We start from the raw sequence: 15,932 nt of genomic DNA on the forward strand, positions 1-15,932 counted from the left end.
GGCTTCAGATATTTCACTTACAACTAGGACAGTTGGAGAGGACATTTGGTCAGTAGCGGTAGCTCAGCTGGAGCACTCGCTGTTGGCAAGGAAGGTGCTGTCTGCAGCCCCCGGCAGTGCAGGGTTATTGAGCCAGTGCAGTTTCAGCGCGAGCTCACCGCGTTGCTCAAACGCGGTATGTTTGCCCGAGTGCGGCCTTCGGCGAGACCGAGGTTTGATGCGTGTTTCGCAGGAAATAAGTGCATAGTACCCTGCACGAAGTTCCAGCCAGTGTATATGGTGTCGGCCGGGTGTCGTAAGCGTCGCCTTGGAGCGTGGCCATCTGGCCTTCCTTCGTGCTCTGTGCAGTCAATCTGCATGCATGGCGCGTGTCTCCGTCGTCTCTAGGCTACAGTGTGCTTCCCCGCCCACGACACCCGCGGACCGCGGGCCGTGACGCTGATGCGCTCGTCAGCCAGCTTACACAGGCCAGTCTCGCTTCACGTTCAAGCCATTCACTGCCTGGCCGCAATGCTCCGGTCAGAGTCTAGCGTTCCGTGACTCGCGCAGGAACACTCCTTGTACACGCTCACCATTCAGGCAAAATCAGCTGGTACACCAACATAGCGTGTGATCGCGTACCAGGCGGGACAAGAAGCTGTCCTCCATCCCTGGCATCGTCAGCGACCACTCAGATGAACTTCGAATCCGGATGCCGCGACGCCGACTGTGGCCGAACGCACACACAGACATGGGGTATATAAATTGTGAGCTCCCCTCATTGCCACACCACTGCCATCGTCCATACCAAGTCTCATTATGGAACAGGTTCGCTCTCTACTGCCCCAGCTAGATCTCAAACTCGCTTCCGTACTTCTTGTGGCGGCACCGCTCTTTGCATGGGCTGTTCCTTTTCTCGTCGACAAGCATGGCTTAATGGCATTTCCTGGACCTCTGCTGGCCAAGTTCTCCAGCCTCTGGTTCGCTTTGAAAGCGTACAAAGGCACGACGTCGCTTACGGTTCATGCACTGCACGAAAGATACGGTTAGTCCTCACGCCAGCTAGACACACTCATGTTTAACGTCTCCACAGGACCCTTCGTTCGTCTTTCGCCCCAACATGTTTCCATTGCCGATCCTGAAGCACTACGAGCGATCTATGGTCACTCCTCCGGCACACTCAAGACGGAGCTCTACGACGCTTTCGTAACTTTCTTCCTAGCGTATTCTCTTCCCGTTCTCGGCTAGAACACAGCCGAAAGCGGAAATACACAGCTCATGCCATGTCTGTGAAGGGCATAATGCAGTTCGAACCGAATGTACGTGAGCATCAGCAGATGCTCGTGAAGCGCTTGGACACTTTATGTACCGTCGGAGCGCAAGGTGTGGATGGTGTTCTCGGATCATGCCCCTGGGCGGCCAGAGACGGTTGGGTCTGGTTCGACTGCATGCCATGTAAGGACATTATTTCGCAGCAGAGGTATTAGAAACTCATGATTCAAGGGCAGGGTTTAATTTTGAGACATTCGACATCATCGGTGCGTTCCGTTATCAGACTATATGTCAACATTATTCATCGTTCCCATAGGAGATCTTGCTTTCGGCGCATCCTTCGGCATGCTGGAAGCAGGGAAGGACACTGCGCCTGTGCCGGTATACACGGACCAGGCCATGAAATCCTATGGTCAAAAGGACACAGACCTCGAATGGTCGACAGCTCCAGCAGTACAGATTCTCAATGAGGCCATACCTTGGTTCTTCTTCCTCGGCTGCCTTCCGCCTCAGGCTCGCCGACTGGTGTCTACACTCCAGTCGTTCAATGCCGGAGGGTCCCGCAACCTCATCGGAAAGATCGCTGTCGCCGCTGTATCCAAACGTCTAACCTCCGAAGTTACAAGAAGAGATTTCCTTTCCCATCTCGTCGCGGCTCATGACGACCAGGGCAGGCCGCTTAGTCAGCAAGAGTTGACATCTGAGGCTATAAGCCTCATCGTCGCCGGTTCTGACACTACCTCTACGTCAGTAGCGAGGCCCTTAACATAGTAAATCACTGGTCCCACTCATAATTTCCAGATCCATTGCTGCCATCACCTATCACGTCGCGCGGACTCAGGACGTCCAAGCAAAACTTCAAGAAGAGCTAGACGATGCTCTCGGGGTTCCAGACGCTAGCTCCAATGCCGATAATGTCGTCGCACCCTTTGATCTCGTCAAGAACCTCGCGTATCTCCAGGACGTTATCAACGAGGGTCTTCGCCTCCATTCCACCATTGGCGTCGGCTTACCCCGCGAGGTCCCTGAAGAAGGATTGACAGTCGCAGGAAAGGCCCTCTTGCCCGGCACGCATGTCAGCTGCCCTTTGTACACGCTGCACAGGCTGAAATCAATCTGGGGCGACGACGCGGACGAGTTCAACCCCGATCGCTGGGCTCGAGGTGACAGGAAAGCCATGCTCAAGTATTTCGCCCCCTTTTCGACGGGCCCCAGGTGAGTGTTACCATCGCTGTCACGGCTCGAGGCTTTCGGTTCAAATACGTTGGGGCCCTCGTTTGCAGGGCTTGCGTGGGCAGGAACCTGGCGACGATGGAGATGACGATCTGTATCGCCACCATATTCCATCGCTACCGCGTTGTCCTCGCCAGTCCCGACCAGCAGGTGAGTCGATTGCCCGACGTACAGCATAAGGACATTACTGAAAGTGGGCTCCTTCTGGACTAGCTCGAGTGTCATGAAGGGCTCGTGCGCAAGCCAAACAGCGTCCCTGTCGGTATGCGGCGCCGGGTTTGATGGCCTTATCAGTCGTGGGCGTTGAACCTTGCGGAATTTTCACGTCCGAGTCTATTGCAGACCTGGCCCTAGCAGTAGTGGCTATCGACACAATGCTAGTGCTCTTTTTCGCACGCTTTCTCCGGCACCTCTTACTGTTGCCCACGAGGAAAAGATTAGATGGGCCAACTGGTAGATACGAGCGGCGCTCTCTATGAGATGCATGCGATCGTGAGTGTGTGATATACGATTGAGTGGCCAATAATCGTACCATTGTTGACCTATGCTGGGGAGAAAGATATATTGCTCAGAATTACCTACAGAAAGACCGCAACAACTCATGGCGGCTGAGTCCACAATGTCCAGCGCCGCTGCGCAAGAGCGATTACTGACAGCCTTCTGCACCACACGCCACGACGACTATGCTATCCGCCAGGTGCCGCCCGACGTACCTAAAGCGTATATATCGCGCAACGTCTCCGCTAACAAGGACGACAGCGTCGCCCGCGTTAGACGATGCTCCCTCAGTGGTGATGTGACGCGAAAAGTGTTTTATTGCTCATCTCCTAAGTATTGTGTCGATTATCTCAAGCCTCCCGCTGCCTCCGCCATCCCTGGTTCCTTTTTTGTTTTATCTTGTGTGGCTCCCGCGGCGCGCGCCTAGGTCCCTCAGGCTCCCTTAATTCCCCATAGTCCGGCCACACCAACGATTCCCGGATTTCGACGTCGACGTCGACGATATCGTGTTCAACCAGAAGGTTGTGACACTTGGTGACCACGTCGACGCCGTCATGGCCAGAGAGAGATGCGGGTCTCACGCCAATCCAGACGACGCGAGCCGGGGGCGTGAGATACTCCTCGGCCTCCCCTATGCGGAGAAGATCGATGCTGGTCCATTGCACCTTCATCGAACCCAGGAGGCCGCAGAATTTGAGACCCAGGCCACCTTCCCAGACCTCCTTGAGCGGGTGGTTGCCGAAGACGCGGAGCTCCTTGCATGGCCAGTCCGCCTCCGGGCCCGTGGGCGCCTCCCACGGAGTAGTGCTGCTTCGAGCGACCAAGACTGGTTTAGAGTGCAGGCCATAATAGTAGTACTTGGCCTCCATCTCGGACGGAGGTGACGGGAGCATTGTGGAGGAGCTCTGCGGCGGGGAAGTATCTCCCATGGTTGGGAAACTAGCTGAAGGCAAGGTTTGAGAAAGCGGGCAGTCCTGGCACTCAGTAAGTGGCCTTAGTGACCTGCAGATAGTGACGAACCGCGAGGAACTGAGTTCGGGAAGGCAGTAAAAAAAAGAAAACCGGGACTCACTTGTGATGCTGGTGACGGTGAGAGTTAAGTCGGTGAATTAGCTGGGTGCAGAGAGTTTAAGTACTGGGTTGAGGGACGCCCCTTTCCAACTCCCCCTAAAACCGGCGGAACCGATTTCGGTGGCAGCTAGGAGTCACAGAGCGTCATAGACATGTGCATCAGACGCTCCCTGTACGCTGCTTTGAGCGTAGAGCTGCCGGCGAAAGTGAGGCCAGAACTTAGTGGACGCTGAAAGGCTACTTGGTCGGCGAGCACTTTGCATCCGATAATATCTTATCGACCATAGCATGCTTCATAAACAGCCATAGACAAGGCTGAGGCATATCGAGAGACAATGTACAAGCATGCATTCAGATGTCCTACCAGTAGATTCATAGCTACAGAGGATTCGTGGCATCTGATTGGCCAGATCTCAAGCATGAGTGAAAACTAAAGAGAAATATTTCTTCAAGCCCGTGGACGAGGTGGCGAAGGCACCAATCATGCCGTCAGGGCGAATCGCAACGGCAACAGGGCCCGTCTGCCCGTCCAGACCATACCCTTTCCTAGCATAGCCGTCATTATCCTCAATGACAGTGTCGACACCGCCGTAAGCCGTAGGTGCAGGCGTTTCCCCGGGAGTCACGACGAGCAAGACCTTGAAAAGGCCAGAAGGTAAAGCGCGGACGGCGTCGAGCATCGCCGCCTCCTTCTCACCGACACCGAAGAGCAGCACAGTGTGGTGACCAGGTCCAAATATGTCGAATAGCCGCGTGTCCTTCCCGCCGACGCACACAGGCGCGTCGGGGGCACGGTCGCCGGCCCGGACATCCTGCTCCGGCTCGCCATAGGCGACACGCGTGCTCTCGCCGCCGACGAACCTTTCGTCGAGCACGACGGTGCTCCAGCGGTAGTTGACGTCGAGCTGGTAGAGCTTCCTGCCGCGGAACCAGCCGTGCTCGCGCGCCGCAGCGTTCGCTCCGGCCTGCTCGGCGGCGCGTGCAGCTGCGAGCTTGCGCTGCGTGTCGACATTGAACGCACGGTCGTAAAGCTCCGTGGTGATCTCGAGCATGGCAGAGATGACGGGCATGCGCTCGACCTCGTAGGAGGACAGCAGGGAGGGAGAGGCGTGGCCTTTCACGGCGAGGGCGAGTTTCCAGCCAAGGTTAAACTGATAAGAATTGCGTTAATCAAGCAAAAGTGCACATGAGTATATTTCACTTACGGCGTCCTGAATGCTAGAGTTCATGCCTTGGCCTCCGGTCGGAGAGTGCGTATGGGCGGCATCTCCAACGATGAAAGCCCTGCTGGCCTGGAATTTCTCTGCCATGCGAATGTTCGCTCTGGGGTCCATGTTAGCTATTCAGAAGCAGGAGACTGCATTGGACGTCCGACTGATCGTACCTCCATTCTCCCTGCCAGTTAGTGATCTCCGTTACGACGAGATCAGCACGACCGGACACTCTGCTAAATTCCTTCTGGAGAGCCTCGAGGCTGCGCTCAGCCTTCAAAGTAGCGTAGTCCACGTCAGGGCCAGAGAGGATCATCTGGAACTCTTGGCCCGTTCCAGTGTGGCGGATGCTTGCACTGTAGAAGATGGTTTAGGGGGATAAAATGAGTGGAAATTTGGAAGACTCACAAGGCACTGGTAGCGTCTCCCCAGAGGTAGAGGTCCTGACAATATCGGAAATTGAGTTATGACCCCCAGAGCTGCTGCAGAGGTGGCACTTACGTTATTACCATCGATGCCTTCGACAACGCAGTCAACAACAAACATCACGCCCCCTTCACGAGTTTCCCCGACAAAGTTGATGCCGAGAGACTTGCGCACAGTGCCTTTCGATGGCATTATTAACCATAGCGATGAGAATGGTTAAGATTAAAAGAATACATACTGTGTCCGCCGTCAGCCCCAACGACATAGCCGAACTCGGCTTCCTCCGTCACGGTCTTCCCGTCGACAGACTTGGCCAATTGAGCGACAACCTTTCCTCCATCCTGCTGGAGAGAAACGAGGGCGGTGCCAAGCTCGACCTTGGAGCCCAGCGCCTCAATCGCCGTGCGGAGTATGGCCTGATGCTTCCACTGCCCGAGCATTACCGGGCGCATCTGCAGCTCGGTCAGTCATCGACCAACCGGAAACTCGGAGCTAAGAGCCGCCGCGCACCTCAGGGAAGGCCGGGGTAAGGTCGAGCTGCTCAGAGATAACCACGCTTTTGAGGATCTTCTGGGGGTCTTTAGGGTCGTGCACATGGAATACCGGGCTGCGCGCCGCCGCCTTCTTGACGTCGTCGGCGACGCCGAGAAAATGCTCGATCTCCAGCGTGCGAGGCTGCAAGCGACTGAGTAGGCGAGCAGATGCAGGCAAAGAAACGTGGCACGTACCATGATTCCTGGGCCACGCTCGCCACGGTGGTACTGGGCATCTTTCTCGATAATGCGCACGGGGACGCCGTTCTTGAGCAGCGTCAGAGCGAGCACAAGTCCGGATGGACCAGCGCCGACCTGCGATTTGAGTCTTTTAGTCTGGAATGAGACAGGGAGTTTTAAGTGTTTTACTCACAACTAGGACAGTCGGAGAGGACATTTCGAAAGTAAATGGTCTCGTTTCTTGAAGTGCTGTTGGTGAGGGATGCGATTGTCTGCGGCGCCTCCTGGTATTTATGCACTGTTTCAATCTCCAGCTGGAGGCTACGCCGTCTTCAATGTGAATCGAACGGGGCTGAGAGCCATGCTCATTTGCTACCCTATCCGCTCAGTACCCTGTTCGTTTAGCTGCCGAGTGCATCCGTACGTGAATTGAAACCCTTCACGCCCAGAACGGGAATGCAGTGTAGCGCGCGTCGCTTCGGCAGCGGCTGCCGCCAAGCGCAGACGCGTACGCGCGGTGACAACCTTCGCATGCAGATGGCAACGCACGTAGAACCATGCGGGTTTCAACGTCCTTCGGCGAACAAAGCAACAGAAATACCACGGCATTGCAAGGTGAGCACGCACGCGCGCCCTCGCGGCGCCGTGCTCCTACACGTCGGCTGCTAACTTCTGCCGTGTCGGAATATCTTCTGCCGTTCAACGCTATCCAATTACCCTGTGCACATCTACAAGTACAGTTCCATAGATCGACAATTACCGTAAGGACGCTCACTGTCTCTGCCGCAGCGATTGCGACGACTCCGTTCTCCCCAGAAGCCCGCCGACGACATTCGAGACGGTTTCGGTGATCTGCCGCGGCTGCGTCTGGGTGTGCTTCACGTAGAAGAGCCGCACACTCGTCGCGTTCCAGATGCCGAGCGGCGTCATGCCGCGGACGTAGATCTCGCCCCAGATGAGCGAGGTCAGCCAGACAATCGACGCGTCGGTCCACTGCGCGTATATGGTCAGTAATGGGTGCTGACAGTAGCACCCGAGAGTACTCACAGCGAAGCGTCTCGGGCTCAGCGGAGGAGATTTGGGCAGGTGCTCCTGCAGTGCTGCACTACGCAACAAGTCCACGATGGCGCTGTTTGCCGTCGGGCCGCTCAGTGACGACTGCAGCCCTTGGATCTTTGGGTACAGCTCTGAAGTTACAATCATTATGACATCCAGCGGCAGCCTGCTCAAAGTCAGTAATGTCATTTCTTTTCACATGTGCACGCACCCTTGTTGCCAGGACGTAACCCATTCCTGTGTAGGGACGAACCCATTCCTACCCACGCCCGACGCAGCCAGCCTCTCCAAGCTGCCCGTGAGCTCCTCCGACCCTGCTCTCGCCCGCATCTTGCCTCTCGCCTTCTCAGAGGGGCCGTTCGGCGGCATTTCGGTCGACACCGACGCAATCGGCAGCGTGGGACTCATGAGCGGCCTGCCCGTGCGATCCTCCGACGTCGACCGCCTCTGCGCTTCGATGTCGTCCGGCCCATCATCTCTGCTTCCTGTGCGCACGAGCCGGGCCTTCTCGTCGCCTGGCTGCTCGGCATCTGACTGGCTCGCTCTTCCTTTCTGCTTGTCTGACGAATCACGCGCACACTCTTCTTTGGCGAGCTGCTTGCGCCGGATTTCACGCAGCCCGCGTGCGAGCGTGAATGTGCCAAGGTCCTCGAAGGTCTTGTTCGCACGTACGATGTTGTAGACCAAGTTTGGGTTTTCAGAAAGGTTGCGCAGGAGCACAGCGTTGAAGACCTCGAGCCTGGAAGGCATTGTTAGTTGTATCTGAGGAAAATGTAGAACTGGTTCTCACATGAAAAATAGTAGACGTGGGTACCCTTCGTCAGAAAGTAGGAACGAGGCGTTCGAGAAGGCATTGAACAGTTGCATGAGACGCGCTGAGGAGTTGATGCTGAGGTTCTTGAAGTACGGCGCAGCATTCGCTAGAGCGATGACAAGAGCCGGGTATAGCGAGCTGAGTGAGCCTTGTGTTGTCGCAATCATGGAGTATACGGCCTATCGTATGGTCAGAAAATTCAAACTGCTGCTCACAAGAAGACTCGCATTGATGAGGAAATCGCCTGCGTTTCCTAAGACCGTCACCTTCGGCGGGAGTTGCACCTTTATTGGAGAAGCCAGCTTCGCACCAAAAGCACGTTCCGCAGATAAACTCTGAATAATGTAGGATATTGAGCGACAAAGGCCGTGTTGCTCTGCGGGCATCAAGTCAGGTATGGAGCCTCGTTTGTGAAGCGGCCGACGCACCCGGCTTGTCCTTGATTTCGATTCCATAGCAGAGCAGATACGCGATGATGTCCATGCCTCTGTCGGACTCGAGAACGAAGGTCCGGAATTTCTGAAACGGATAGTGTCAACGACAACTTCAACGAGGATAGTACGATGTCTGACCTTGTTCAACTCAATTATTTTCCAAAAGAAGATTACTGACGAAAAGTCGTCACTGAGGTACACGGGAGTTGCTGTCACCTTCAATACTCACCTGTCTCTGTAATGTACGGAACGCCCTTTTTGGAGCCAGGAAGCAGGTTATTGAGTGCCGACATCTGCTCCCCAAAGATGCCCAAGACACCGCTCAATATAAATTCGAAATCGGTCGTCCTGTGCTATTTAAGACATGAGACGGCCTGTTGTTGAGTAGCATAAGGAAGACGCCTACCAGCTTCATGACGAAGTATCTAAATGCGTTCGTCTTAGCCGACGGGGTCGACGACTCTCCATCAGCCGAAGCGATATCTCGCGCGCTCCCGCTCTGGAAGTCTAACAACACGCACAAAACCTGCAGACACATACCCACGAGTGTCGCCTTTGAGTCTTCTCCTTTGAATACCCAATGGTTGTATGGCAGTTTCCCCGCGACGCCTCCGATCAAATTGTTGGTGGTGGGCCGCGCGGCGTTCATTACCGTGTTCAGCAGGGAGCAGAGGATGGTGAGGACATCTCGCCTCGGGGTATGCTGGACGAAGTGAAGGGCATATAACGATGGGGAGGTGAAGAGGGAGGAGGGCGGCGCGTAGATCTGCTTCGAGAAAAGCACAAGGAGTGTGCGCAGCACTTCCGTTCTGTTGCTTTCGAATTGCTGACCGGGTCCCGGGTCCGTAGTCGAACCTACACCTTTCTCCCTGAGACGGTTGAGCAGAAACAAGACCATAGCAGTACACGGGGACGCACCAAATAGTATAATTAATCTTATAATGGTCAACTTGTATCTTCGCAGGCAGCGTGAAGCCACAGCAGAACATGAGGTCGACAAGACAGCTGAACAGACGCTCCACAACAGATGGCAAGGCCTTCGCTGTCTTCGGCTGCTGTGGGGGCGAGCTGTGTGAAAGGCCAGGTGTAGACGGTGCAGACAGTCCTTCCCCTTCGTCGTCATCGTCTTCAATGACGAACTGTGGCTTCGACGCTTCCTCTGCGACCTGACTTCCTTCTTGAGCAGTCTCCCGCTTCCAGAAAATCTCCATCTCAAGCCGGCTGGACTCCCCTTCAGTCTCGAATACCACCGGCAGGACGCGCTGCAGCACTCGCAGGCAGTTTAAGACCTCTTTTGTCGCGTTCCTGTCTTGCATACCGGTACTGCTCCTGATAAATGAGCTGGCAAAGGACGTGACGGATGCGGTTGCCGTAGGGAACGTATGGTCGGAGACGAGATTGAAGAGGCGGCTTGTTATGACCTTGATGAGTGTGGCGACATTCTCAGGGGCTTCACAAAGAGCTCTGCGCACTATGATAGTTCAAGCAATGATTTTATATAAGTCGTAGTTTGGCGTACCGTCATGGAATGAAATGAGTGTAAACACATCTGAAGCTGTGTCGAATAGCACAAGGTACTGGAATGAGGAGGTCAGTCTTTGGACACAAGACCGTACAAAGGACTACTCACTTGATTCCAATACGAATCTGTCTCAGGTATATTCTGCCATACCCTCCTTCAATGACACAGCAATGCCAGTGCTGAACAATGCACTCACACGCATCGTGACAAGCTTGGCTATGCCCCCAGGCTGGTTCCGGAAGGCGAGTTTGGCCTCATCTCCTAGCAAGTTAAAAGGCATTTTCTGTGGTAATCTGGCAAACATCTCGAGGCCTCGGAGACCTGAGAGTGAAGACGATGACAGTGCTTGAGCAATTCAAAGCAGTACTTATGCGGCGTCGTCCGCCCGAGGCTTCGATCGCTTGCGGCGCCAATCAATTGATCCTCAGAGCGGCACTACAAGTCAATTGGCCCGTACATGCAGCAAAACCAGTACTTCCTACCTAACCGATAGTGCCGTTACTAGTAATAGTCTTTCGGTACGTTTTACATAATCAGATCGGATGAAGGAATTTATTCTGAGCTCTTTGCCTTTATTGCGCTTCGCGTTTAGCAGGGCGCTAAGACCTTTCATTGCGCGCAGGGCCACGACCTCAGACTCTTATACTTTAACTCTGCACACTCCAATGAGGCTGGATCCTCGAGTGCATAGATCGAACGCTGAACAACTATTAGCTGATGAGTCCGCGCCGAGAGCGCCGCTAGCGACTGACCCAGCATCCTTGTTCGTGCTCCACTCAGCGGTCGCTTGAGTGATAAATCATAAACTTGAATGGTTGTTCACTGTACATGTGTTATAGTTCAATGGCAAGTGGCACACTTGCGGCGTGGGGTGATGAAGTAAACACGATCAGCGAGCACGGTAATAACGGCCACGCTTTGAAAGGTTGTCGATCCAAGACCTGAGTAGAGGGAAGTAGCTTGAAGGAACATCGTAAATGTGCACAGGCGGTCCAGACTCCACTGAGGGAAATTCGGCTCGGGAGGAAACTGCCAATATTATTGTGGAGTCGAGAAACGTGAAACCTGGACGCTCATATAGCTTTTTTTGGCCGAACATATCCGGTCGCTGCGCTCCGTGGTGACCCCAACGTCGTATCTGTCTTAATAACTCCCTTCTGGGTCTGTGTGGCATGGGCTCATTGGGGCATTAGCCGACGACAGACATCGTTTTCAGTTATGTATCCCCCTGGACTCAGGCGTCTGACGCGAGACTGCAATTGGTACATAATCGTTCCGTTGCCAATACTAATATCTCGGGCCTTACCAGCATAACGTGAGTCTCAGTCTGGCTTGAATTTTCACCGCGCGAGGGCCTTATACTGGCATCATCCACCCTTGCTACCACAGTACCCTCTGATCCTTTCCATAGCCACTGTAGACTACCGATTTAGCAGGCCTAGAATCACCTGTCGCGACCGATAGTAGCAGACATATGACATTCAGGAGGCATGCAATGGCATTAATGAGGCTAGAGTTGCTGACATGATCGAGGCATAGGCAGGTAATGGGAGATTCCCGGACGTCCTGTAGGCCTTGCATCACTCCGGCTTTTCGGATGGCCCTAGCTTAATTTCCGACATTGGAATTTTCTATTGGAAACCACGTTCACTACTCGACGCTCCGAAACGGGTCCAGAGGTCAGTCATCTCTTCCCATGGACCCTAGCTGGAAAAAGGTCACGAGGTGCTAAGCAGAGTTGCGGCATCACGAATCCACAATAGGTGCATTACGCGTCACGCACTCCGCATACACCTTACAGTGGTTGGGTGTCTGCAAGAACCTGTGTTTCCAAACACGACGCCGCTGCGGGGAGCGCCTTCGAATTGTCAAGAAATCGGCCATAGGCGCCTATAAGGATTCGCGGAGTATCCAAGGATATGATGCTAAATCTAGGCTAGCTATCAACTCCGCTTCGCGCTCTTCACCTTCCATCTCCGTGAACAGGAACGCGAAATACTGCAGTCGCTTACATGACAAGTGCCGACTTCGACGTGCTAATACATGCATTAATTTCCGGAGTGCGCATGCGCGTAAATAAATTAACCGTCAGTCAAATATACAATGTGGTCGACGTCTTAGGACACTAATGTGGTTGAGGACCCTCTTTTGAGCAAGAGGTGCATTCAGGAGAACTAAGAGTGCGTAGAAGCACCCGGGTGTACTGCGGAGACTGGCTGAATGGAAACGGCTGTGTTTTCCCCGCCCTCCTGCCTTCTTTTCTCTTGCTCGCCTCCCTTCTTTTCCTTCTTTTTATCTTCACGCCACTTTTCCTCCTCCTCTCGCAGTCCTCCAGGGAAGAACGTGTCTAGCAGCGCCAATCCGACGTGCGGCTCAATGTCCTCCGCCCCCTGAAGCGCCTTAAAAACCTTCTCGTCCTTATGGATCTTGTAGCACTTGAGATGAAAGCCAAGGGCATCAGCTCTGCGCCGTACCCCGGCCGAGATAACGTTCTGCAGCATACCAACGCCACCGATAGCGAGTAGATACCATCCGTCGTTCTCGACGCTCTGTACCGTCATCAGGTGTGCGATCCAGAGGAAAGCCAGGGCAAAGGTCATAGCAGCTGTGAGGCGCGACGGCACGATGCGCCCAGCCGCCAGATCCTCTAGCTTGAGCCCATGGCCGACGCTCTTGATGACGACCACGTGTGAACTGCCGTTTCCCGCAGTGAGGCAGACGACTTCTGAGGCTATTTTGTCGCGCTTGCTCTGGGTTATGAGGTCGCGAGCGCGCCACATCTCCTCCTGCCACTGCGGCAGCGCCGCACTGACCTGAGCGAGCAGCGTGCCGCCTATCGTGATGATCAGTATAACCCAGTTGCCTTGCAGCGCACCCGGGATGCATGCGATCCCGAGCTGGAAGACGATCACGAAGAGACCGAGGAAAACTACCCAGTCGGCGTTTCGTACCCCTGTTGCGGACTGCGTCAACGTCTCGTAGAACAGGAGGGTGAGCCCTTTGGGAGGGATCTTGAGCGGGGGAGGGATGAGGTCTCGATAGAGACGGGCGAGAACCCAGGACTTGACGTCGCGGTCATAGCCTGTCTTAACATTGATGCATGAGACATCCATGTCAGGTTCTGGCATGACGTTGCCGGTGCCGACAGCAGAGAGAATGGCAGAAAAGGAGTAAGCGACCCAGCCGAAGGAGAAGGCGACAGGTGTGATCATGCAGCTGCCGACAAGCTGGGCCAGAGCGCACTGCACGACGTCGCCACCGATAATCATAAGGACGGTGAGAATATCTGTGGGGTTCTGCCATTGTGCTCGGACGGCAGCGAAGCTGGTACGAGCTCCGGACTTGATGGAAGCGTGAAGGAGACTGAGGCGGGGAGGAATGGGAGACATGAAGAATAGCTTGGCTGTTATCACTGAGCATGCTACTGGCTTGAATATTGAATGAGTGCTTACTATGTTCGACGTAGGCAAGAGCATGGACTGCCGGGGAGCCAGTCTCTCAGCCTAATATAATACATCCTGACGCTGGGTGCGTAGGTGCAACGTGCGTAACGGCTCTGAATTACGGCGAGGCATGTGAAGTCTTGCAGCGAGGTTCCTTCCTGCGCCGCTGCCGCACCGATTAGGGACGTAAACCGTGCTAGAACTATGGCGTCGATCCTACGGAACTCTGTCGTAGACATGTACCCCCGACACACCTCGACATCTGGGGTTATCATAAGCGCACATCGATACGAGAGAGAAAAACGCAATAGGGTTCATTGTCACGGATCAAGTACTGGTATTGAAGGACAGCATGGGGGAATTTGACAGGAGAAACTGCATCCTTTCACACAGAACAAAAATGTGGGAACAGTAAAATAAAGTCTGAATTGCAAACCATGTACCTGCTGCTCATTTAGTATTTACTATAGGCACTGCCGGGTATGGAGCGTACCACTGTGTGTCTAAGAGGCTGCGTAAGTAGGTGCCTCTAGTTCTTGACCCGCTTCTCGTACTCCTTTGAGGGCAGAGAGGTATCCACGACGGCAGATGCGGTAGATTTCTCCTCCTCGACTCTTGTATTAGCGTACTGTGTAAGCTTATCGCGACGCCAATCCTCTTCCCATGATCTCAGCCCTCGAGGGAAAAAGACATCCAGCAGCGAAAGTCCAACTCTCTCTTCCTCCTCCTCTGCGACCTGAAGGGCCTCGAAGACCTTGTTGCGGTGAATGGTGCGTCGCTCTTTGATATGAAATCCAAGCGCGGCGGGCACACGACGGGCGCCAGCGGAGACGACGTTCTGAGTCATTCCGAGGCCGCCTACTGCGAGGAGATACCATCCGCCATCAACGACACCCTGGACGGTAATGAGATGTACAATCCACAGAATAGCCAAGACGAACGTGGCGACTGATGTGAAGCGCGATGGTACAGTCCTCCCTCCGGCAAGATCTTCGAGCCTGCGACCGCACCCGATGCTCTTGATAACGACGACATGCGAGCTACCGTTACCTCCCGTCAGGCAAACCACCTCCACCTTGTCTTCCCGCTCTTCCAACTTCCGCGCACACCACATCTCCTCTCGCCATTGAGGCAGTGCAGCGCCTAATTGCGCCAGTAGCGTCCCCCCGGCAGTAATGATGAGAATGACCCAGTTGCCATTCAGGCCACCGGGGATACAGGCGATGCCTAGCTGCAAAGCGATGACGGCAATGCCGAGGTAGAAGACCCAATCAGGGTCGCGGAAGCCAGTGGGTTTTGCTGGCGTTGTATCGTAGAATAAGACAGTGAGGCCAGCTGGGGAGGTTGGAGGGATAGGCACAAGATCGCGATAAAGACGGGCCAGGACCCAAGACTTGACCTCACGATCATGACCTGACTTGACGTTGATACACGTGACCTCGGTATCTGGCTCGGGTATGACCCTGCCTGAGCCTACAGCGAATAGGATGGCGGAGAAGGAGTAGGCGACCCAGCCGAAGGAGAAGGCGACTGGAGTTATCAGCCATGGACCTGCGCTTAATTGAGCGAGTGCGCATTGCACAACGTCGCCGCCAATAATCATGAGAATGGTAAGGATGTCAGTTGGGTTCTTCCACTGCGATTCAACTGCAACAAAATCTGTATGGGTCTGGGATTGGCCTCTAGCCTGTCTCAGGCCGGAGAGTGGCATATCCCAGTGAGGTGGCATCGGAACGAGGCTCGAATGTCGTCTGTGCGGAGAGCTGGCAGTGGTGGCTGCACGCAGAGGGCGGTGCGGCGGTCTCTGGGCTCCACAATATGAACGTGGGGGTTTCGCACGAGGACGCACCTAGGAGGCGCACATGGCTTCTGTCATCTCTTCAATTTTCGCTCGAGCTTGAGCTTGAGCTTGCACTCATCGTGCTTGGGCATTTTCGCTTTCAAACCCCTCTATGAGTCTGTCTAACATGCCGTTCAATCTCTGCAAAACAGACGAAAGAAACTTACACTGCAAATTTCTGTGTTGATGCCGATTGCTTACTTTTGAACACTTTGATCCAATATGCCGGATCCGCCATTCGAATAAATCGCTCCTCGAGGGCCACAAAGTCCGGCTATTTGGACCTGGTTGGCTCAAAGGCTGTTCCCCGTTATCCAGATACGTGACCGGCCAAGTGGTCCGAACACTGCCCTACCGTCATCCAGATATGGGGTGCTATGAGTGCGGAGGGCGCCTATTTCCGGGGAATTCCGTGTCGTG

General features: G+C 54.5%; 7 protein-coding genes across 7 annotated transcripts; 1 reads left to right on the forward strand and 6 right to left on the reverse strand.

The window, feature by feature from the left end:
- Positions 1–18: 18 nt before the first annotated feature.
- Positions 19–365, reverse strand: PHACADRAFT_256509 (uncharacterized protein). Its single transcript, XM_007395955.1, has one exon. The coding sequence runs from the start codon at positions 320–322 to the stop codon at positions 167–169; it is 156 nt and encodes a 51-aa protein (XP_007396017.1). The 5' UTR covers positions 323–365; the 3' UTR covers positions 19–166.
- A 421-nt stretch (positions 366–786) lies between these two features.
- Positions 787–2,920, forward strand: PHACADRAFT_256510 (uncharacterized protein). The gene is made up of 8 exons (XM_007395956.1): positions 787–1,024; positions 1,073–1,202; positions 1,235–1,434; positions 1,488–1,517; positions 1,568–1,997; positions 2,053–2,466; positions 2,535–2,634; positions 2,698–2,920. Exons 1-8 carry the CDS (start codon positions 799–801, stop codon positions 2,764–2,766), a joined length of 1,599 nt encoding a protein of 532 aa, XP_007396018.1. The 5' UTR covers positions 787–798; the 3' UTR covers positions 2,767–2,920.
- A 375-nt stretch (positions 2,921–3,295) lies between these two features.
- PHACADRAFT_209222 (uncharacterized protein) lies at positions 3,296–3,912 on the reverse strand (the record flags this gene model as incomplete). Its single annotated transcript, XM_007395957.1, has 1 exon — positions 3,296–3,912. A coding segment is annotated over one exon (580 nt), but the record flags the coding sequence as incomplete, so codon positions are not given.
- A 554-nt stretch (positions 3,913–4,466) lies between these two features.
- PHACADRAFT_195746 (uncharacterized protein) lies at positions 4,467–6,620 on the reverse strand (the record flags this gene model as incomplete). The annotated part of the gene is made up of 9 exons (XM_007395958.1): positions 4,467–5,204; positions 5,259–5,376; positions 5,438–5,620; positions 5,673–5,707; positions 5,766–5,869; positions 5,929–6,142; positions 6,201–6,365; positions 6,419–6,538; positions 6,597–6,620. The coding sequence occupies 9 exons, from the start codon at positions 6,618–6,620 to the stop codon at positions 4,467–4,469; spliced, it is 1,701 nt and encodes a 566-aa protein (XP_007396020.1).
- A 480-nt stretch (positions 6,621–7,100) lies between these two features.
- On the reverse strand, positions 7,101–10,521 carry PHACADRAFT_256512 (uncharacterized protein). The gene is made up of 13 exons (XM_007395959.1): positions 10,426–10,521; positions 10,338–10,370; positions 10,227–10,284; positions 9,626–10,178; positions 9,114–9,576; positions 8,937–9,060; positions 8,846–8,880; positions 8,702–8,792; positions 8,501–8,649; positions 8,250–8,452; positions 7,671–8,198; positions 7,451–7,625; positions 7,101–7,396 (listed from the first exon to the last, which is right to left on the reverse strand). The coding sequence occupies exons 1-13, from the start codon at positions 10,429–10,431 to the stop codon at positions 7,175–7,177; spliced, it is 2,640 nt and encodes an 879-aa protein (XP_007396021.1). The 5' UTR covers positions 10,432–10,521; the 3' UTR covers positions 7,101–7,174.
- Positions 10,522–12,403: 1,882 nt separating this feature from the next.
- Positions 12,404–13,618, reverse strand: PHACADRAFT_184478 (uncharacterized protein; the record flags this gene model as incomplete). Its single annotated transcript, XM_007395960.1, has 1 exon — positions 12,404–13,618. The coding sequence occupies one exon, from the start codon at positions 13,616–13,618 to the stop codon at positions 12,404–12,406; it is 1,215 nt and encodes a 404-aa protein (XP_007396022.1).
- Positions 13,619–14,141: 523 nt separating this feature from the next.
- PHACADRAFT_256516 (uncharacterized protein) lies at positions 14,142–15,842 on the reverse strand (the record flags this gene model as incomplete). The annotated part of the gene is made up of 1 exon (XM_007395961.1): positions 14,142–15,842. A coding segment is annotated over exon 1 (1,060 nt), but the record flags the coding sequence as incomplete, so codon positions are not given.
- Between the last annotated feature and the right edge of the window lie 90 nt (positions 15,843–15,932).

The sequence above is a fragment of the Phanerochaete carnosa genome, assembly GCF_000300595.1.
Source record: "Phanerochaete carnosa HHB-10118-sp unplaced genomic scaffold PHACAscaffold_5, whole genome shotgun sequence".
Taxonomy (NCBI): Eukaryota; Fungi; Basidiomycota; class Agaricomycetes; order Polyporales; family Phanerochaetaceae; genus Phanerochaete; species Phanerochaete carnosa.